Consider the following 22,918-nt stretch of genomic DNA (forward strand, 5'->3'; position numbering starts at 1 on the left):
AAGCAGTTGGTTTCTCTGCATGTCCTTCCTTCCTCCATTGGTTGGACAGTGCTGTGTGTTTCCCTCTGCAGCAGGCCCAGTGCCGTCGGCTCTGGATCTGGGTGAGTGGGAGGCCCTTGAGGTCTTACCCAAGGAGCTCGCAGTCTAGAGGAGGCGAGAGACTTACAAGCAGATCAAGACAAAATTGTTGCATGGGTTAGTTGCGTACCAAGCCTGGTGGTATTATTGTGTTCTTTCTTTGTATATGTCCATGTAAACAAAACTACTTGCAGGCTAAGTTGTGGGGAATGGTGTAGCCAGCACTGAGTGTGCAGTCTACAGGTGAGCTTTAAATACGTGAGTAGGAGGTAGTGTATCCTCTTGTGTGTCTGAGGCAGAACACCCCGCTGTGCTCAGAATGCTCACCCAGAGGCTTTCCTTCCAGAGCTCTTTGACATCTGCCTTGCCCGAGCCAAGGAGAGGTGGCGGTTCCTGAGCACAGGAGGCTCCGACATGGAGAATGAAGGTACAGCCGGGCCGTTAGCAGTGTGCTGCTCAGCCAGTTAGGCAGGCGGTACCTACTCAGCAATGAAGAACCTTCCCAAACTGCAGTGGTGGGAAAGCCTTGTTTAAAGCAATATGCTGAAGAAGCGCGGCCCTGCCAGCCCCAGGAGGCGTGTTGCCCTGTGGGGCTGCAGGGCTGCTCCTACCCGGGACCTCTAAAGCACTAGCTGAGGGACAGTAGCCTGGCCCCGGGTTAGTGGAGCACTGCCTTTCAGGGGAGTGTGGGGACCGCTTCCAGAGAGACAGAGACTGCATGTCGGCTAGGTTTTGTTTTTAGAATTTCCCATAACACACAAGAATGATTCCTTCTGTGGTTTAAGAAGTATCTCTTTACATTCACAATGTGGTGTTAGAATTCAAAAAAGCATAAAAGAAGTTATTCATAAATATTTGTTAGAAATAGTACCCTTGAGTGTTATATTGCAGTAGCTCCACATATCCAAAGATTATACGAGTCATGTTTTAGATAAAATAATGATTTTTCTTGTTGTTTTCTGTGCCTGGAGTTCATTTGTGTCTTTCCCCCCTAATTGTCCTTGTTACTCCCCCGATTGGAGTTGACGAAAGGTAATACCAAAGGAAATTTTGATTTCAGACTACTAGAAAATATCTAATGATGGTTTAGCATTCATTGACGCCCTAAGAAAGAAACTATAAACTGTTTAAACTCTGGAGGACCCTGTTTGATTCAAGATGTAACTAGGTCAGCGTACTTCTGAAGAACTTCTTATCCTTGTTTCGTCCTTATAAAACTTCAAAGCCCTGGAATTATTCCATGTTGGTGCCTCCGAGAGTATGATGACTTTTGATCTTTTGACAGATGCCAGTTTTTCAGCAGCAGACAGAGAAGCCAGTCTTGAACTTATTAAACTGGACATTTCCAGAACATTTCCTAATCTCTGCATTTTCCAGCAGGTAGGTGGTAGTGATTTTTTGCTTTTGAGTATATTTTCTCTCACGTTTTTAAATGCCAGACTACATACGTATGTAATCAAGTTTGAAGAGTACTTGGGTTTTTTCTTTTTTTAATATTTTTGAGGCAGGGGAGAAGGTGTCTTATTGTTGATATATATAGACCTTTTAAAATAAGCATAATTAATCCTTTCCAGCAGATATTTAATGTGGCTGTATTTCTGCTTTTAAAGATGCTCTTAAAGTCTTTTTCTGAAATGTGTATGTTAGAAGCCTCTGTCGGTCTGGTATCAGATGGGCCCTTTGTGTGCTCCATCTGTCCAAGCTTTCCTGGGCGCTGCTTATGCTTTCGGAGCTGCACGTAGTAGCACTCACTAGACACGAGGTTGCTGTAATTAGATTTGACTCAGGTTAGCCCAGTGCGGCGAGCCTGGAGAAGAAAGGACGATCCCTGGCAGCCTGTGGACGTAGCAAGGGGCGAGGCTGAGCCAGCGGCGGGGTTTCTGAGCAGGTAGACCAGGAGAATGGAGGTGCCGGTGGGCCCAGAAGTCAGCTCTCAGAGGCAGGAGGGACTAGTAAAAGGAAAGTGGAGCCTCCCCATGGGCGCTGGAGCGCAGCGTGGGCAGGCTCGGGCTGCCAGCGGGGCTTGGAGCCGTCTGAGCAGAGACCTGTTCTTTCAGCCAGCCGACATTTATCTGGGGTCTTGTGTCATACTCCCTTACCTGATCTATGGCGGTTTGGCCCCTTCTGCTTCCTCACCGTCTCTGAACCTGTCTTTCCACCGTTCTCCCTCCTTTACTTAGGTCAGCCCCTCCTCTCCTGTCTGGACCACTGCAGGGCCTCCTCACGTCTCTGCTGGCGTCTGGGTAGAAGCCCCCCACCCCCCACCTCACTGCCTACATACTAGTCTTCCCGAGTCTCAGATCAGATTCCGTCATGCCCACATTTCTAGCCTCTTGCCTTGCACACAGTAGGTAACCAGAGAAGGATCATGGAATAAATTAGAGCCCGTTAGTTAAGCAGACGCCCAGAGGGAGCCAGGCATGAAGATGCAGAGACGAGATGGCCTCAGGCTTTGCTGAAAGGTCCCCTGGCAGGGCAGAGGCAACACGGAGGAATGGTCAGAGAGGGTCCACAGGAAGCGGCTCTGGCTGTGGGGGCCCAGGCTGGAGGGCCAGTCTGGCCAGAGGGTGGGAAGGACATTCCAGGCAGAAGGGAGAGTAGGATGGAGGCAGGGAACAGCTGGTTGTTCAGAGTCCCGGGCTCCTTTTGGGAGGGAGGACCTCACTGAAGGAATGATCAGAGAGGACACAGTTCGATTCCATGAACAACCTTCCTTAACCGTGACTGAGCTCTCTCCTGCGCTGGGAACCAGTTGCTGGGGGGAGGGGGTGGACAGAAACGAGTAAGATCCACTCCGGGCTCTGGAGGAGAGAGACGGCTAAGGGCAAGCACTGAGGACCTCTGCTTGTAGCTGGAGAGGGGTGCGTCCAAGAGGCCAAGGGAGGGGCCAGTTTCAGGTTGGGTGGCATTGAGGCCAGGCACTACCAGAGCTTCAGGATGGGGCACGAAGGAGAGGCTTTTGGCTTCCAGGGTGTTAGGGAATTTTGCCAGGCCAGCGTCACCCCACCAGGAAGGGGAAACATGACCCCGGGTGTCGAGGGGTAATGCAGCAAGGTCCCTAAAAGATGGGGCTGTGGGCAGCGGGCGCCCCGGGGTCTGCAGGCATCCCGCTCCCTTTCTGCCCACTCTCCCCTCTGCTCCGGGCATCTCCCAGGCAGGACCTGGCTCCCTGCACCTGCCGGACTTGGAGCTGTGGCCTTGCTGCTGTGCAGCGGCCCAGCTGGGGCGGAAGTGTCCTGGGTGGAGAGTGCTTACTCTAGGACCTCCCTTGGTTTCTCCACCCAGCCAGCAATGTTCCTGTTTGGGTCCTCAGAAACCTTTGCAAAAGCGGAAGGGGAGTCTGGGGAGCTCCCCCAGGGCGACTTTTGGGGTCTCTGGTTTGTGAATCCTGATTGCCACTGTGGCTTTGTGGAAGGCAGCTGCTCTTAGCCGGCAGATGTAGCTGCTCCACCTCCCAGCCAGCGAATTGCCTTCAGGCCTCCTCTTTGCTGCCCTGGCCTTGGAGGGGGAAGGCATTCTCCTTCCCGAACCTCTAGCCCTTGCCGCCCCACCTCAGTGGTTCCTGTACCCCTCCACTGCCCCTTGGGCTGGACTCTCGAGTAGGGTCCCAGGGAAACGTTGCTTTAGAGAAAGCCTTTTACCCTGTGATTTGAAACAGATTGGGGTTTGAATCCCAGACTGCGTGATGGCGTTGGGCAAACACTTAGCCTTGCTGAGCCTTGGTTTGTTCCCCTGTAACATGGGTGATGCTTCCAGCCTAACAAGTTGGCAGAACTTGGCTCATAACGGGTCTTACACAGAGGCCGGTTGTTATGAACTATCCTTGAACGTAATTCAAAACTAAAAGACAACTAAATCCGACCAGGAGTTGCAGAGTTATCTCCTGCCGCAGCAGCAGCAGCAGTGAGAGTGAGACAGAGTGGCTAGCACAGGTGCTGAAGCTTTTGCTCTAAAAAATTCAGGGCAGGGTTCCTAAAAGGTAGGCTCTTAAACTTTATAATAGCTGAGATTGGAAGTACTAAGAAGGAAGGGAAAATCCTGGAAGGACTGCCCTGAAGAAAGGGGAATGAACGAGTAGAACTCAGATGACAGCTGGAGCGTTCCCTAAGGCAGGGGTTCTTAACCTGGGGTCCGGGAGCTTGAATTGAAAGTCAAGAAAACATTCTTGTGGGGACGTGCTGGTGCGGGTGAGATACGTTTATTAAATCACACACGGTGTAGTGTGGGCTTCGCAACGGGTCCGTGGTTTTCACCGACTGGCAAAGGGGTCTGTGGAACAGAAAAAGCGAAGAGACCCTGCCCTGAGTGGTTCTGGAAGCATTAGTTGCTCTTGCGGCTTCAGCGGCCGAGAGGTCGGGGGCCACGTGCTGTGCCCTTGGACTGTCGCGGAGTCCCGACGGCACGCTAATGCCCCAGAGGGCGCGGTCCGGCCTCCCCAGCTCCCGCCACTCCAGGACTGTCTTCATGGACATCCCTTGGGGAGTCACCTTCTCAGAGGTTGATTTTGAGAGGGTGCAGGAAGATTTTCTCAGAAAAGGAGGAAGAGGGCGAGCCTCAGGGGTCTCTTTTGGAGCGAGTTGGGCACAAAGGGCAGGGCGGGTCGCTTTCCTCCTTCCCTCGGTTCCTGCAGGTGTGTCTCTTCAGCCTCTGGTTGCCCACATTCTAGATTTCATAGACAGGGTAATGTTTTTTAAGGCAGGGGGAGAGGAGAGTGCAGGTAACTGTGAGACATCCCCCAAAACTGGACATTTACGGGCATTTAGCATAGATAACTACCATCTCCTCGCATTGTCTTTTTGTGAAAGAAAGGACAGTTAGCATCAAAATGAGAAAGACATAATTGCAATAGCAGAGAATCCTTTGAATTAAAAATGTTTTAGCGTAGGAAAAGTTCAGAATAGTGCTCTTGATAATCCTGTGAGCTGTTGGCTGGAGAGAGCTTCATTGCAGGGGCCCTGGTCCTCAGGTGGGCGCTGGGTCCCCTCCCTGGTCCTCAGGTGGGCGCTGGGCCCCCCCCTCCCTGGTCCTCAGGTGGGCGCTGGGCCCCCTCCCTGCTGCTCAGGTGGGCGCTGGGCCCCCTCCCTGCTCCTCAGGTGGGCGCTGGGCCCCCTCCCTGCTCCTCAGGTGGGCGCTGGGCCCCCTCCCTGCTCCTCAGGTGGGCGCTGGGTCCCCCCTCCCTGCTCCTCAGGTGGGCCCTGGGCCCCCTCCCTGCTCCTCAGGTGGGCGCTGGGTCCCCTCCCTGCTCCTCAGGTGGGCGCTGGGTCCCTCCTCCCTGGTCCTCAGGTGGGCGCTGGGCCCCCTCCCTGCTCCTCAGGTGGGCGCTGGGCCCCCTCCCTGGTCCTCAGGTGGGCGCTGGGTCCCTCCTCCCTGCTCCTCAGGTGGGCGCTGGGTCCCCCCTCCCTGCTCCTCAGGTGGGCGCTGGGTCCCCCCTCCCTGCTCCTCAGGTGGGCGCTGGGCCCCCTCCCTGGTCCTCAGGTGGGCGCTGGGTCCCTCCTCCCTGCTCCTCAGGTGGGCGCTGGGTCCCTCCTCCCTGCTCCTCAGGTGGGCGCTGGGTCCCTCCTCCCTGCTCCTCAGGTGGGCGCTGGGCCCCCTCCCTACTCCTCAGGTGGGCGCTGGGTCCCCCCTCCCTGGTCCTCAGGTGGGCGCTGGGCCCCCCTCCCTGGTCCTCAGGTGGGCGCTGGGTCCCTCCTCCCTGCTCCTCAGGTGGGCGCTGGGCCTCCTCCCTGCTCCTCAGGTGGGCGCTGGGTCCCTCCTCCCTGCTCCTCAGGTGGGCGCTGGGCCCCCCTCCCTGCTCCTCAGGTGGGCGCTGGGCCTCCTCCCTGCTCCTCAGGTGGGCGCTGGGTCCCTCCTCCCTGCTGCTCAGGTGGGCGCTGGGTCCCTCCTCCCTGGTCCTCAGGTGGGCCCCAGGCCCCACCGCTGTCCCTCCCACCTCCCTTCTCTCACCCTCCTAGCCTTGGAGGTCATCATCTTTGCCCTCTCATTGCTATCTTTTCTTCTTTCCCCCCTTTGCCTTGCAAGTCTCTCTTCTTAATAGTTTTTGTATGTCAGAATGTGACGCTCTGGGCCACGGCGTGTTTTTGTAAGCCACACGTGGCCGTCTGTGGAGCGACTTTGTGGGCGCACACCATGTGTCACTGTCATTCCTTGTGCTGACGGCAGGCACTCAGTAGGGCTGGGCGGGGTCAGCTCTGACTGGGGCGGCCCTCTCAGTGACCGCAGACGTGCCGGCACGCTGCGAGCCTGCCTTGTGCGTTCTTCTCCGGGGGGTGCTCAGTTAAGAAGACTTCAGCACCTCAGTGTCTGGAAGCAGTTACAGGAGCAGATAGAAATCTTGGAGGGATGGGAAGGCTGGGAGAATGTTTGAAATAAAAATGTAGCTACTAGGACTCAAGACGAATTATGTGTTTCCTAGACCTGATGCTGAAAAACACAAAAGGAACAGAAACTATAAGGAAAAGGAGGCAGAAAGGAGAGTCAGCAGGGTCTGAACGAGGGGCAGTCACCTCCTTTGGAGCACCCTTGGATACCTGGCTCACCTTCTGTTGAACTTGGAAGGAGAGCACAGTTGCCCAGCTGGAGCCGAATCTGAGGGCGTTTGTCCAGCGCAGTGTTCATTTCTGAGCCACCATTGCTTTCCAAAGCAGCTTCATAGATAGAGCTGCAGACTTGCCTATGAAGCGGCGTCGCTCGCTTCATAGACAGGCTGGCAATGACTTGGTCGTGAGTTTGCTACTTCCGTCAGGCATGCAGAGCTGCTAGCGTGATGCCTGGCAGCCGGCTCCTCCTCTGCCCACAGCAGGTGCAGTGATTAATAGCCAGTAGCAGTGGCGGCAGCCAGAGTGTCAGCTGTTCCTCTGAGCACTAACCATACTCACCTGTGTGTTGTTTTGGTGTGTTGATCCTTCCAGGGTGGTCCGTATCATGACATGTTGCACAGTATTTTGGGCGCTTATACTTGTTACCGACCGGATGTGGGCTATGTAAGTGACGTTTTTCAGTATTTTATAATGCTATCCACTGAAAAGGAAGTCCAGATACTGTTTAGCACACCTTGATTGCAAATGTCAAGTTGCCTGTCTTCATTTTTGGTTGAGGAATATGAAAAGTGTCCTGGTGGATGCGTTGACTTGGTTTCCTCATCAAGAAATTGAGCTGGCACGGCTATCTCTGTGGCATTAAACACATTTTAATCAGACACAATTTTCATTTTTTGCATGCGATTTTCTTGCACGCGTTAAATTAAAAGCCTCTAGCAGTAACCATTTTTTAAAATGCGCTGCTAATATTTCCGCAGCTTAGCCGATGCATGTGCGCATGGTTTTAAATTTAATACATCAAGTTAGACATAGGTTTCTATGGCACCAGGAAACCACAGACTAGAGGGTGGCATTTCAAATGCAGTGTGAAGAAGGGAGTTGGCTCGTGGCTTTCCATTTAGGCGGAGGGAGAGCACACAGGGTCACCGATGTGGCAGAGCCTCCTTTCTGAGCAAGGGATGGGTGGGCTTTGGGTGGGCGGTGACGGATGGGTGGCTGCGTGGGCGCTTCAGACGCGAGGGTGTTTTGGTTCCTCTTTTAACGAAACGGCAGATCTGCTCTAACCTTGTTGGTTGCCATTAGTTTAATTCACATTTCTCTCCTTCCCTCAGGTTCAGGGCATGTCCTTTATAGCAGCAGTGCTGATTTTGAACTTAGATACTGCAGATGCCTTTATTGCTTTTTCTAATCTTCTGAATAAACCATGTCAAATGGCATTTTTCCGAGTGGACCATGGCCTTGTGAGTATCTGTATGTGTGTGTCCTAGGTGCTGTGTCTCCACGCAGCAAGAGCTGCTGGAACCCTCTGTGTTGTCAGTGGAAAAGAATCCATTTTCCCTCCACTGTGAGAAATTTAGGATCAGTAACACGATAAGGTGGAGGATGATTGGGGTGCTGTATTGAACTGAAGTTTAAACTCTGTGGCTGATAGCCTTACGTGAGAACGTCCGAAGGGCAGCGTTTCTGAAAATACATTCTGTAGGGAGAAAGGTGGGTTGGTTCCTGCACACGTGGGCATACACACACACACACCCAGAGGTGGGGTGGCTTCTGCACGCACGCGTACACACACACACACAGCTTAGAGGCAGCCGCTGCATTTGGCCACAGCAAACAAAAGTTCTCATGACTGAACTGTGATTGAACTGCTTGCTGCTCATTGTCCCCTGGAGGCTGTGCCTCAGGGAAGTATGGAGGCATGTTAAAACTGTGTCCTTCTTTAACACAAAGGCAGCAGTGGGGCTAGCCTACTTCACACACTAGAGAGAGGGGAAGGGAGGTGGCCGCAGTTGCCCTAAACAAGGCCCTGTGGACTGCAGGGGGGGTGGGTCCTCTGCCTCTTGCAGATGAGGAAGGAAGTGCAGAAGTGGGGTGACTTGTGCAGTCACCCAGCTGGTAAGTGTAGGAGCTGAGATCTGAAGCCATTCTGGTTCCTAAGCCTGCGTTTCTAAGGTCAGAAGAATAATCGCCAATTTAACAAATCCGTCATCTTTTAATTAGCATTGTCTTGAGTTTGCGCAAGTACTAATTTATCATCAGTACTTCAAAACCAAAATGATCTAATTTGGAGAGTAAATGGGCAGAGTCCTTTAGAAAGGCAATCTGGTATTAAGTATCAATAGGTGGAAAGAGCTTTGGTGTGTAATTCTGCTTGTAAGAATCAATTCTAAAAAAAAAAAAAAGAACCAATTCTAAGAAAGTTTTAAGTATGGACAAAGCTTTATGCACAGAGATGGTCATTGCCGAATGACTAATTAAAATCTGCAGTACATTCATTGAAATATCATATAACCATTAGAAAGATGTGTGCAAAGTACTTTAATGTAGGAAAGTACTTAAGACAAAATGCTAATTTAAAAATAGGCTATGAAATAGAACATGTACTATTATAGCTACAATATTTAACACTGAATGAAAATAAGCCAAAATATTAACAGTGTTTTTGGATGACCTTCTTCATTTGTTTCTGTATTTCCCAAGTTTTCTACAGTGAGTATTTACAGGGGTTCCCTTACCAAGAAAAATAACAGTCAGAAATTGAAAAAACATTTAGATGAGAGATTGTTCCTCTTACAGTAATCATCGATACTAATAAATACTGGCTTTGCATTACTTATGATCTTATTCCTGGAAATAATTCCAAGGTAAAAATTTAATTTTTAAAAAATATAATGATTTCCTTCTAGATTTCTGCAAAGTTTGAAGATAAGGTACCCACTTTTCTCTTGGGAAACACATGTTAAGAACTTCAGGAGCTTTAGCTTATAGTTTAAAGGCAAATTTGCAGAATCTAATGTTGAGTGGAACCTTCATGTACGGCAGGGTTTGTCAACAGCAGCTTGTTGACATTTTGGCCAGGTGACCCTTTGGGGGCTGTCCCATGCATTGGGGGATATTTAGCAGCATCCTTGGCCTCTATGCACGAGGTGCCAGTTGCACCTCCCCGCTCTGTGACAGTCATAAGTATCTCCAGACATTGCCAAATGTCCCCTGGGAGGTAAAATCGCCTTCCTTTTCTAAATACTGGTATACCCCCTTCATTGAAGTTGAGGAAGCAAAGCCAGAATTGGGATCTGCCCAAATGCATCCAGCCCCTAAGTGACCCAACAGTCAGGGCCACCCCCAGACGTGGCTTGCTCCTAATCCAGTGGCAGGTGCTCTTTCTGTTCAGCACCGCTCCCTTGCTTTGTGTGTTCTGTCCTCCTGCAGAACCTTCTGTAAACAGAAGCTGGGATGCGTGTGCTAGTCAAATGCAGGCTGTGTCCTTTTCCTTTAGTGCTTTCCTGACCACCATGCAAAGGCCTGCACTTGTAAGCAGAGGACCAGCTGGCCCCGGCCTCAGATACTAGCATTGTATCCCCTCTGGAGGGGCTGGGGGGAGTGAAGAGCGCATGTTTTTCAGACACATCTAGACAGTCTCGTCATTCCCAGCTCTTAGGAAAGGGGACTGTGGAAGACTCCACCTCTGCCGGGGCCAGGCGCAGAACTGAGTCCCAGCATTGCCACATGCCAGTGTGCCCTGATTAGGCAGGTCGTGTAAGTCCTCTGAGTTTCAGTTCTCTCATCTGTAAACTAAAAAAATACTAAGGTGTAGCTGTGAGGTAATAGTGAAGATTAGAGAGTGCCTCTTGATCAATTGCCTGCATATGGTGTGTTGTGAAGAGTTGCTACCCAAAATGTGTTAGCAGTTACAGAAGATCATGGTTAGATGCTAAAGGTATAACTATGTTGATTTTTAAAAATAGATTGGAAACTTGTGCTTATAATTAGTTTATTAGTATATTTCACATTATCTCCCTAGATGTTGACTTATTTTGCTGCATTTGAGGTATTCTTTGAAGAAAACTTGCCGAAATTATTTGCTCATTTCAAGAAAAACAACTTAACTCCAGACATCTACCTAATTGATTGGTAAGACTGCTTTTTCCATGTGTTTTCAGAGCTTTTTCTCCTCTCCTGGCCTCTTGGCCCCTGTCCTTCCTGCCAGCATCTCTCAGACTCAGCTGAATCCCTTCTGCTGCACAGCCTCGCCCAGCGACCCCCGTCCTGGAGGCGCCCTCTGCCCTCTGAGCCCTGCACTGCTGATCTAATCGTTTCCTTAGCACAGTTAGCTCCTTTTCACGTCTCAGTGCGACTCCCTTAACTGGCCCTTCTGAGCTCCCTCAAGGAGAGAAATGGCGTCCCAGGCTGTATTCCATGTGCCGTTTGTCCATTCCTTGAGCGGGATGTCCCTAAGCACCAGCTCTGGGCCTGGCTTTCCGCGAGGCTCTAGAGAGGGTGGTGGGCCCGTCAGGAGCTCCCTTCTCATGGGAGAGACACGTTTCTATAGACAGAGGAACCGCAGGGGTAAGTGCTGTTTGGAGAAAGGGAGAGGGACCGAGGGCCCCGACCCAGCCTTTGGGGCCGGAGTGCAGAGGTAGCACGCGAGCCCCGCGGCCTGGCAGGGGGAGGTGGTGGTGGTGTCCTGGAGGGAGCAGGAGCTGTGGCAGTCGGCTTGGTGTCACGGCGCGGAGTCAAGGACGGAGAACGTAGGCCAGGCGGCAGGGAGGTCAGGTCGTGGTGCGCCTTACGTGCCCAATGGAGGCGCCTGCCTGGGCAGGGTCTGAGGGCCGGCGCTTAGGGTGGGGATGGGGAAGGGGTGTCCAGAAGTGTGAGGTGACTTGGGTGGGTGGATCGGGCAAGGGAGCCTGGGGACGGAGAGGCAGACGAGGCAGGAAGGGCTGGGACCTGAGCCGAGTGGGTGGAGAGTCTGGAGCAGAACCTTGAGGTCCCAGGAAGGGTTTGTGCACGTGGAGAGCAGGCAGGGAATCGCAGTCTGTTCTGGAATGGCCAGCCGGCAGTGGGCTGCGGGTGCCGCCAGCTGAGAGCAGGTACACGGGGCAGATCAGGCCGGGCAGTTACGGGATTTACTTTGGACTTGGTGATTTTGAGGTGCCTGTGGGACATCTAAGCAGAGGCAGCCAATAGGCGTACAGGTCTGAGGCTCCAGAGAGCTCCGCGCTCGAGCAGGAGACCAGGCAGATCTTGGGACGGGGGCGGACCCGGTCGCATGGAAGAGCCGGGAGCAGGGTCTGGAATCCCAGGGAACACACATTTGGGAGGCAGGCTGTCGAGAAGGCTGGGAGACTTGGGTACGAAACGAGCAAGCTCTCGAATCTGAATCATCACGGTGGGAAGGGGGGTTCGTTCGGCAACGCCCCCTTGGCCTCTTCCGTGAGGGCTGTCAGACCCCTTGAGCCCCACTTCCCTGCAGGGCCCTGTCTGGACCACCCAGCCCCACCCTTCACCTCCAGAACAAAGGGCCATCCAGAGGCTGTCACTGGCCCCGAAAGCCGGGTTAGGCTTTGGCACTCAGGCCCCACGAAGGACCGCAGGGAGCAGGTTGCCGGTTTGGTTTTTTGGTCCGCTCTCTTCAGGAGGCCAAAGGCTTACCTCTGCAAGGTCAAATCCGAGGGTTACCTGACGCAGGGCTCCAGCCCTTTAGGTAAAGCAGGCTCGTCTGCAGCCGCAGTCACGGGCCTTTGGGGTTGGAGGCATTTCTTGGTTTGTCCTGAGCCCTGCGACTGCCCTGGCTCTGCTGAATTGCTGTAGTGAATGAGAGTCGAGCTGGACTCTCCCAGCTGAAGCCACGAGCAGCCCCTCTCAGTGGAGCAGGAAACCGTGGGCCCTGGGCCTAGTGGGGTGCTGCTCTGGCCTGCAGGAGATGCTGGGTGGCGGAGGGGGCGATCACCACCCGCATCTGTCCACCACATGGTGGACACGGGCTTGTGGGTGGGCGGCCCCTACTCCCCGGCCCCACGTGGTTGTGTTGGCTGTGATCCCTGAGCTCAGGTGGGGGCCTGGGGCCGGTGACCCCCCGCGGGCGTCGTGAGGAGAGGATCAGGCAGGGCCAGAGCCGCCGGCTCTCACACCGGTCCAGTCTGGGGCTTCCAAGTGTCCTGCTTAGGGTTCTGGCCAAAGCAGAGTGTAGAAACCCTGTCCTGGAGCGGTGTCCCGTGCGTTTTCCACCCTGCCCTGCAGGAAGTGGACTTGAAGTTGAGACGCAGTGTGGGGTTGGGTGTGCAGAACAGAGGATGGGAGTATGACCGCACCTAAGCCCTGCTTCTCGTGCAGTGTCCTGAGGTTTCCCTTCTCTTCCAGTTACTCAGGATTGCTGATGGTAATCTCCTCCCGCTGACTTCGCGAGGCAGGGGTCACCGACGGGCCCGCCCCGTGCGGTCCGTGAGCACTGTGCTTGAGGATGGTTGGGTGCGCCTTCGTTCTGGTCTGAGGATGGCTAGTTACTCCAAAGTCCTCTGCCCGAGTCCTCAGCAGGAATAGCCAGCGACTGAGGCAGAGGGCTGAGGCAGCGCGTGTCCTCCATGCTCTCGTTCAAGCCTCAGAGCAGCCTCTTCAGGGGAGCTCTAACGCCTCTGCTTTACAGCCGAGGAAACCGAGGCTCGGAGAGGCCAGGGGGCAGAGCTGACACTGAGGGTCAAGGCTGCCCAGCCCCAGAGTGGGGGCGTTTTCCCACGGAGCCGTTGTTGACCCGTGAGGGGCCCCACGGCTTCGCCTCCGTAGGACAGCGTGGGCAGGCCGAGGCCCTGGGGCATGTAAGGCTCGGGTCAGACCTGGCGCTAGTGGAAAGGAAAGCGGAGGACGGGGCTGTGCTGGGCGCTCGAGTGGAGAGGGAGCTGGAGGCTTTCCGCCCCTGGCCCCTTTCTGATAGGGTGGGTCCCTGCCGCCCCCTCAGTGCTGCCCGTGGTGCTTTGATGAGGCCCTGATAGGAGCTGGCTTACTCTCGGGTGCTCGACAGCTTCCTAGCATGGGACCAGGCAGGATGCCCTCTCTGTAGCTGCAGCCCCAGTGAAGCCCCCAGGCTGGGAGTAGAGTCATTAGTGAGAATCCGGAGGTCGACGCAGGCACAGGAAAAGCGCGTGTTTATGCCTTATTCTTTGATGCAGTCAGCACTGATGGGTGATCTAACTTGGATTCTAACAGGAAACGCTCAGGTTGGAAACAGGAAGGCCAGGGGAAGAAGCAAAAGGATTTGCTTAGGACCCACCCTGGGAGCTGACGTTTCACACACGCGCATTTTGTTTCATCCTCACAGTGTCCTGAGCAGGTGTAACTATTTCCGAGCGCACACAAGGAGCCTCAGATCCACTGCCCTGATAGCACGGCTCGTGAGGGGTCCAGGGCGGTCTGACTCAAGGCCCTGTCATCTTTCTGCGGGGTCACACCTTCCCAGCAGCCGCACCACAGGTTTCCCGGCATGATTTAGGGTGGTCGCCTGTAACGGCCGTGCCTGCCTCCTAGTGGCTTACGCGTGGTTCATCTACACCACACACGTGGTGTGTAGAGCGTGTTAAGTTCTAGGTTCGAGTAGCTAACTGCCTGAGCAAAATGCCTTGGCTCCTGCTCCGTGTAAGAGGGTGAGGGGCCCAGGAAGCGTAGCCAGCTGTGTCCCGGGCAGCCGTGTGGGTGTTCCGATACGATGCCTGCCAAGGCCAGCTGGGAGTTGTTCCTCTCCGTTCCCAGCACAGTTAGTTTCTCTGCCCCATGGAGCACCACGTTACGGCGTTATAGGACATTATCTAGCACAGCTTGGGGTTCACTCTTCCAGAATGCTCTTCTCCAGCCCCCCCGGGCTGGTTATGCCTGCTGCCAACCAGCACAGACTGCGGCGTGTGGGCGTCGCTTGTGTCTTGCTGCTCCTGTAATAGACTGAGCTGTGCACGGCATCTCTGCATCCCTGTGCTGGGCCCAGGGCCCTAGAATGAGGACCGCCTCTGTTCCTGAGGGTCACCGCCCGTTCAGAACCAGGCCCCAGGGCTGCTGGCGCCTCCACTCCTCCCTGGGGCCTCCCGACCTTGTCCTGCCCAGTGGGTTCTCAGGATGTCGCGGTGGAGAGCTGGGCCTCCTTGCTGATCCTGCCTTCCTGGCAGGGGCTTTTCGTTCTTGGGAGGAGCTGCCCCTCCTCCCTGAAGTGGGTGCGAGGGTCAGAGCAGGGCTCATCAGTGGTGTCATCTTCCCACGGAGTTCAGAATGTCCAGACTGTGGTGCGTCCACATCTTGTGGGAGGACAGACGTGAGGTCATTTAACTTCCCAAAGTAGATCCCATTGCTGTCAAAGGACAGGACTACCCGGAGGTGCTGGGTGTAATAAATAATCTTGAATTAACAAAAGAATCAAATAATGCATTCTATATCTTGGTTTACATTTCCCAAAATGACTTTCAGTGATACTTGGAGAGCCTGATTACTTTGAATTTCTTCTTTCGAGGGAAGGTTCAAAGGGAAATTGCTGCTGGAAGATCTGAGTTTCCCTTGCATCTTGCACACATTTTACTTCCCACTCTTACCTCGCGGGCTATGGGTCTGCCCAAGAACTCGAGCATGGCTTGCCTTGCTGGGCTCCAGGCACCCAGAAGTGTGCATGGCCTGCACCTGGCCTTCCTCAGGGAGTGTGTGGAGGGAGTAGAACTCCATGCCTGCGTGCCGGGAGGGCTGCCCACCTGTGCACTGCACCTGCACCTCACCTGAGGCCCTGGCCAGGCCAGCGGGGGGTGGCCGCCCGGCCCCTTTGCTCGGGCGCACGCCTGCAGGAGGCGGCCTGGAGGACCCCAGTGGGGACGCCGGCCTCTTGTGGAGCACCGAGGGCCGCGGTTCTGAGCCCAGGTGGGGGCTCCTGCAGGGTCCAGTGGCATGACCGCGGTCCGGGGCTGGTGGCTTTCCAGCTGCGCGGTCCCCTGGCCCCTACTCGCTTACCCACCTCCCTGGGGATCAGAGGGAGAGGGTGGTTTTCGGGTCCTAGACATCACTGCCTTTTGACTCTAAAAGTACACTCAAGCATTTGAGAGCTCCTGGGAAGGACTGGTTTTCAAGAGGGGGAGATGAGAGGAAGGGGAGGGAGGAGGAGCCCTCAGGGCTGCTGGGGCGGAGGTTGCAGTCTGGGGGAGGGCAGAAGCAGGCAGGCCAGGCAGCTCCGGGGCTGGGAGAGCTGGGGTGGCCGCGGAACCCCCAGGAGCCAGGAGGTGCTTTGCAGGGGCGAAGGGCGAGGAAGGCGAGGGGAGGGACCAGCGGCGTTGGCGCAGTTGAGGTCTCCTTGTTGCCGGGACCGCGCGTCTCAGGGAGACACTCGCCGCTGGCTGTGGGTAACTCTTCTGGAAGAGGATGTGTGAGGTGCGGCCTGCACCTTGGACGGGGACCCTGGCCTGGCCCGAGAGTTGGGATAAGGCCTTCCAAGACAGCGTCGTTTGGGCCGACGCTTGGAGGAGTAGACGAAAAGTTAAAACAATTTTCCTTTAAGGCCACACAAGTTTGTGGTTCAAGTGGTTAAAGAGCAGAGGCGCGTTTGTGGTCCTCACAGAGCGCAGGAGGCAGGCGTACGTAAGCACCTGCTTTCCACGCGGGTTGTCCTGGGTTCCGTCCCAGGTGCCTCCTAAAAACAAAAACAAGCAGACAAATGGAAAACCAACTCGGGAGCGCTGATGTGGCTCAGTGGTTGAAAGCCGGCTCCCCACATACGAGGTCCCGGATTCAATCCCTGGCTCTGAAACCTCAAAAAAACAAAAGAAAAACATGGTAGTTAAGATATTTAATAACATCCAGGGCCTTTAATTCAAGTTTACAAAAATAAACAGTATGAAGTAAGGGTCAACTTGAACTTTCCTTAAGTATACTTTTTTTTTTAAGATTTAAATCATTTATTTTTTTAAGATTTATCTTTTTATTTATTTCTCTCCCCTTCCCACTTCCCACCCCAGTCGTCTGCTCTCTGTGTCCATGCACTATGTGTTCTTCTGTGTCTGATTGTATTCTTGTCAGTGGCACTGGGAATCAGTGTCTCTTTTTGTTGCGTCATTTTGCCACATCAGTTCTCCGTGTGTGTGGTGCCACTCCTGGGCAGTCTGTGCTTTTTTCACTCTGGTTGGCTCTCCTTACAGGGTCCACTCCTTGCACATGGGGCTCCCTGACGTGGGGGACACCTTTGTGTAGCAGGGCGCTCCTTGTGTGCATTAGCACTGTGCATGGGCCAGCTTACCACACGGGTCAGGAGGCTTGGGGTTGGAACCCTAGACCTCCCATGTGGTAGGCGGATGCCCAATCCACTGGGCCAAATCCACTTCCCAAGTACACTTTTTTATTAAACTTTTTATTTTGAAATGCTTTCAAATTTACAGGGCAGTAAAAAACCCTACACAGAGAACATTCCAAACCTCCCAGACACCCAGGTCCACCAGTTTAATGTTTTCAACATTTGCTCTCATTCTAACTACCTTCATTCTGTTAATCTGTTTATCTGTGTACCAGCCCATTTTCTGAACCCTTGAGTGTCAGTTGTATATGTCATGCTCTCTGAACGCTTAATACTGCCGTGGACATGTCCTGAGAACAAGGGTATTGGCTCACGTATCCACTCACGGACAGTTATCAAGCACAGGAACTTGAACATCGCAGTAACGCCTACAGTCTGCGCTCCAGTTTCTTCATGTGTCCCAACAATGTCCTTTTGAGCCTTCGCTCCTCCTTTGGACCCCACCCAGGATCACGTGTGGCCTTTGTTTGTGCCTCTTTAGGTGCGGGAACATATATCCAACATAGACCCTCCCATCTCGACCACTCCCCAGCATACATTCAGTGGGACTAGTCACGTTCACTGTGTGGTGGTCCCCTCGCCGTCTTCCATTGCTAAGACTTTCCATCTCCCCAGACAGAATCCTTGCACCTTAACTCCCTTTTTCTCCTGTGTTCTGCCCTTGGCAACCTGTACTCTGCTTCTGTCTCTTTGAGCTGGCATATCTTCTGATACTTTCTTTGTAGTTACAATGGGGCTTAAATTTAACATCCTATATCTAGAATGCTCTCATTTACTTACATACCAGTCTAACTTCAGTGGTATACACAAATTGTGTTCCTATACTTTTTTTTTTTTTTAAGGTTTATTATTTATTTCTCCCCCCACCCCCCGTTGTCTGCTCTCTCTATCCATTTACTGTGTGTTCTTTCTGTGTCTGCTTGTATTCTCATTCGGTAGCTCCAGGAACTAATCCCGGGACTTTCTGGAGTGAGAGAAAGGTGATCTTTCTCTTGTGCCACCTCAGCTCTCTGTTCTACATCTTCTCATTGTCTCTCCTCTGTGTTTCTTGTTGTGTCATCTTGCTGCACCTGTTCTCCGCATTGGCTGACAATCCCACATGGGGCAGCACCCCATGTGGGGTGGCACTCCTGCGTGGGCCAGCTTGCCCCACAGGAGGCCCTGGGCATCAAACCCTGGATCTCCTATATGGTAGATGGGGGCCCAACTGCTTGAGCCACATCCATTTCCCTCCTGTACCCTTCTATTCCCCCAACTTTTATGTAGTTCTTGTCAAAAATTACATGTTTATATATATCAGTCCCAAACCATTGATTTCTTAATATGTTTTATGCATTTGCCTTTTAGATCCGTAGAAATTAAAAGGTGGAATTGCAAATCAGAAATGCGGTAGTACTGGCATTTATATTTACCCCTGTTGTTACCCTCACCAGAGATCTTTATTTCTTCATTCAGCTTCAATCTGTTGTCTGTCGTCCTTTCCTTTTACTCTGCACAGCTCTCTTTAGCATCTCGTGCTGGGCCAGTCTATTGGTGATGAATTCCCTCAGGTTTTGTTGATCTGGGAATGTCTTACAGAGTTCTTGGTGGGCAGTTTTTGCTTTCAGCACTTTAAATATGTCATCCCATTGCCTTCTTGTCTCCATTGTTTCTGATGAGAAATTGGCATTGAATCTTGTTGATGCTCCCTTGTACATGACACATTGCTTCTCTCTTGCTGCTTTCAGAATTCTCTCCTTACCCTTGGCATTTGACAGTTTTGTTACATGTTACGGCATGGGTCTACTTGGGCTTACCATGTTTGGAATTCATTAAGCATCTTGGATGTGTATGTTCATGTCTTCCGTTAAATTTGGATTTTGTCAGCCTTTATTTCTTTGGATATTCTCTCTGCCCCTTTCTTCTCTTTTCTCCTTCTGGGAGTCCCACAGTTTGTGTGTTGGTATGTTTGATGGTGCCCCACAGGCTCCTCAAGCTCTCTCCTCTTTTCTTCATTCTTTCTATTCTTCACACCAGATCATTTCAATTGTCTCATCTTTAAGGTCTCTGATTCTTCTGCCAGCTGCCAGTTGTTCTTGAACCTCTCTAGGGAATTTTTAATTCCTGTTACTCTGGTCTTCAGTTATTTTTGGGTCCTTTTCACAATTGCCATCTCTCTGGTGATACTCTCTTTGTCCATCTCTTGTTTTCCTGATTTCCTTTAGTATTTTTGTCTGTGTTTTCCTTTAACTCTTTGAGCATAATTAGGACCATCTTTTAAAAGTCTTTGCTGTGCCCCAGGTCTGGTCCTCTTCAATGATGGTTTCTTTTTTTAAAATTTTTAATATACTTAAAAAATTTTTTTTTTCAAAACATATTAAATGACATAAATGTTCCTTTAAAAATACAGGGGATGCCCATCTGCCCTGCTCCCTCCCCCTGCCACGTTTTCCCACCTCAACGAAGTCCTTCAATCGTGTGTTACAGTAGTTGCATTTGAATGGGCGCATGTCCAGCCGGCAGCCCCTTGCCCCAGCTGGCCCCTTCACTGCCCTCCCACGGTGTTCTTCAGGAGAGCCCTGTGAGCCTTCATGTAGGTCAAGTTCTGAGATGGCAAGTCCCACAAGTCACACCAGACACGGAGGCCACGCCTCCCCCGAGGCTGCCTGTGCTCCCTCCAGCATCAGGACCGGGGTCCACGCTGGAGCACCAGCAGCTCCGTGCCCAGTCGGTGAGGGGTGGGGCAGGGCCCGCCGGGCACCACTCACTGCTTTTTGGTTGCCTTTTTCTTGATTCGGAGCTGGCCTGCCGACTGCAGTCCTTTAAGTGTTTCCTGGGGAGCTGAGGAAGGAGTCTGTGCGGGTCTGCCCAGTTGTTGCCTGCTCTGGCGGGGCCAGCCTGAAGCGTCTCCCTGCGCCCTCTTGCCGGGGTGGGGCTCAGGAAGTGCCTTCTTGGTGGATCAGTTCTCAGTGTTCTCTGACTTGCCTTTTCAGCAGCATTTTACGCAGGCGACGCTCACCTGCTTCTGGTATTTGACTGCCTTTAGCTGCTATGCTATGGTTTTCTTTGCCAGTCCCTCCATATATCCCCATGTCCTCTTCTCATGGATTTAAATGCCACTGATACATAAACTATTCCAAATTTCTACCATCAGCTGAGGGCCCTCTCCTGAATTCCACATGCATTTATCCACTTGGATGACAGACATCTCAAATTTAGCCCTTGAGTGTCCTTTCCAAACCAGAGATTCCATGTGTTCTCTAATGACAACTCCATCCTTTGAATTGCTCAACCAAAAACGTCCTTGACTTTTTCATTTCCCGTGAGATCGAGCAGCAGACCCTGCTGCCTCTGTCTTCAGAGTCTGTCCAGATCCTGTGGACTTCTGCCCACGCTTGCTGCCGCCCCCCTGGATTATTGCATCACCTCCTGATGGGTCTCCCTGCTGCAGCCTGCATCCCCTTGCAGGCTCTTCTCGGCCCGGCAGGCAGCGGTCACCCTGGTAAAACGTAAGATGATGCCACTGCTCTGGCCAAACCTTCCACCAGCGTTCTGTCACGCTGAAAATAAAACCTCTAGACCTCCTCCTAGCCTGTACAGCCCTGTCCATTCTGCGCCCCGTGCTCCCTCAGACTTGGTTTATTCTCCCCTCGGCTATTTTTCACTTCAGCCAGCTGGCCTCCTTGTTACTGCTGGAACATGCTGAGTGGGCTCACTGCAGAGCTTTTGAACTTGCTGTTTTCCTCGGTCTGGAAGGTTTTGCAGACCTGTGCTCATGTCTTGCTGCTTCATCTTCAGCTATTCACGAAGTGTCACTGTCTCAGCCGGCTTCTGTGACAACCTCCGGGTTGGCTTAAACAGCAAGCATTTATTGACTCAGGGTTCAGCGGCCAGAAGTCCAAAGTCAAGATGTCAGCAGGGCTGTGTTTCCTTCCCGAGACGGCAGTGCTCTGCGGCCCACAGTTCCCCGTCCCCTCTGACGTCTTCGGGCTTTTGCTCCTGGACTGCACCCACGTGTCCTCTCTGTAAGGCCGGTCTTAGGACTCCGGCCCACCCTGATTCCTTTTGGCCACATCTGAAGAGGCTCTTCAGGGATCCTGGTCACAAACAAGTCCAAGAGAAACTGAGGACAATGTCCCCAGTAGTCCTATTTCCAAATGGGTTCACCCCAGGAATGCTGGGTAAGACCCAAGTGTGTCTTTTGTCGGGGAACAGTCACTTTTCAGCACGTGTTCCTTAACCACCCTATTTAGAGTTGTGTCTGTGTACACACACATGCACACACACCCAGGCAAGCCCCCTTTCCTTCCCCTGCTTTTATTTCTTAATTGCCGCCTGACATACCGTACATTTTACTTGATCCCCCCACCTGACGTGGTAAGCTGCCTGAGGGCAGGGATGTTCTCTATTTTGTTCAGTGCTACGCAGCCTCAGCTCCAGAGCACAGTGACTAGCACATGGCAGGCTTCCCGGAATCTTCACGAGGAGTGGACTGGCCTGCTCGGGATCCGAGGGGCCTGGAACCCGGCTGGTCACGTCACGGAGAAGCGGTAGTTCCCACGTGGCGGGAGCGTGAGCAAAGCGGGTGCAGCGTGCCTCGACAGCGGCGCTCTGTCAATCCCAAAGCTCCATTCCTGGCTAAGTTAGAAGCTTATGGAGACCCCCCCCCAAAGAGGAACTCGAGAAAATTCTGTTGGAGAAGCTTCTTTTGTTGTTACTCTCCCTTCTCTGCCTATAGCTACTCTATTTTTCCTGTCATCTTTACTCAGGATTAATAAGTTGTACATTATAGTGAATATAACTAACTGCTGATTTCTAAATGTGATCGTGGCTGAAAGGGGCAGTCTAGGGAGGTTAACGTTAATTGAAAAAAAGCTAGGGGATGAACTAGGGACTGTATAACATGGGGATTTCAGTGGCGATAAGGATTGTGGTTAATATAAATGCAAGAATATTCCTTTATTACAAGGCTTTAAGAATATGGTGAACATGGGGAAAATACAACTAATGTGACTTACAGACTACAGTTAACAGTAATATTGTAATATTTCTGTAGCAAAGGCAAAGAAGGTACTATAGCAATACACTAAAGGTCAAAAAGAAAGTATATGGGATTCAGTAAAAAAAACGTTATAAGAGCTTGATCTTTGTGTTACAGGCAAGCAAGAGACAGTATAATGAACTAGGTCAGTTCTTCTTCACCTTTTTATAAAATCTTAATATGTGTGTTCTCCAGATAGAATTGGGAATTTCTCTAGGTTGAAAACAGAAACAAAAATCTCTTTGATCTTTAACAGTAATTTTTAGACTGGAGTACGAAAATTTTTTTTTTCATTTAGCAAAAACTCAGGCCGAAGGCTTGTTGTGACCTTTAAAACCAAGAATCACCCGAGGCTCTGCGAGGCTGTCGCCCTGGCTCCGGAGCGTGGCCTGGACTGTGGGAGCAGGTCACATCTGGCTCTGACCCTTAGCAGTTGAGCAGTTGAGTGTGTTGTCCACAGGCGGCCACCTCAGGGAAGGTTCTGGTTGCTGGGTGTGGCATCCAGCACGCCTTCGGGTCATGCCCAGCCCCTCTTGCTTTCGTGGGTGCGAGGGCTTGTCATCCGGTCACCTGAGTCGAGCGAAACCTCAGTTTCTGCGCCTGGCTGGAATCGCAGGCTTCTCCGCTCCGCCCTGGACCGCGCTTCGTGCTGTCCGAGGCAGCAGCTGCCTGGCGGGCTGGAGGTGGCGGCGGGTGCTTCGGCTGGGGCGTTCCTCCACCTTCCCGAGGGGACCGCGTCCTGCCAGGGGAGAGCGCGAAGGAAACGGCCTTCGCGGGCCATGCCGGGAGACGTGGGTGCACATTTACTAGTGGAAGCTGCTATAGAAAAGTCACTGTTCTCACCTCTTCAAAAAGAAGCCCCTCTGTCCTAGGTTTGACGACATCACCTCCTGGCCAAGCATGCTGGTCCAGCCCAGCATCTGGAGCTCAGGTGTCTGCGGGGCCTAGCGCTGTCTCGAGGGAGGAGGTGGCACTAACGGAAGGTCACAGCCCGCGGAAGAGTGGCTGTAAGGCAGGGACAGGGAAACCACTTGAGGAGTCTTGTTGCTGACGGCAGAAAAGGCCTGAGCACCGCTGGCATCTAGAGCTCCTCGGGTGGTGGGGAGTTAGAAAACCGTCCATTTACTTCCTCAGCCAGGTGGGCAGGTGCGGCGCTGCTGGCTGCTGACACCCAGGTGAACCGGGCAGGCCCTGCTCCTGAGC

The 22,918-nt window shown here is 52.7% G+C and overlaps 1 protein-coding gene across 4 annotated transcripts in view; it reads left to right on the forward strand.

Annotated features, from left to right (window-relative positions):
* TBC1D14 (TBC1 domain family member 14) overlaps window positions 1-22,918 on the forward strand; it is a 112,150-nt gene that overhangs the window by 83,471 nt on the left and 5,761 nt on the right. For 3 of the 4 annotated variants that reach the window (XM_058301293.1, XM_058301288.2, XM_058301283.1), the window contains 5 exons: window positions 425-505; window positions 1,364-1,458; window positions 6,987-7,058; window positions 7,727-7,855; window positions 10,417-10,526. In XM_058301293.1, coding sequence (XP_058157276.1) covers window positions 425-505; window positions 1,364-1,458; window positions 6,987-7,058; window positions 7,727-7,855; window positions 10,417-10,526 — 487 coding nt within the window. The remainder of the gene's footprint in view (window positions 1-424; window positions 506-1,363; window positions 1,459-6,986; window positions 7,059-7,726; window positions 7,856-10,416; window positions 10,527-22,918) is intronic. The other variant, XM_058301297.1, reaches the window with a different exon arrangement.

This window comes from Dasypus novemcinctus, chromosome 1 (genome assembly GCF_030445035.2).
Source record: "Dasypus novemcinctus isolate mDasNov1 chromosome 1, mDasNov1.1.hap2, whole genome shotgun sequence".
NCBI lineage: Eukaryota > Metazoa > Chordata > Mammalia > Cingulata > Dasypodidae > Dasypus > Dasypus novemcinctus.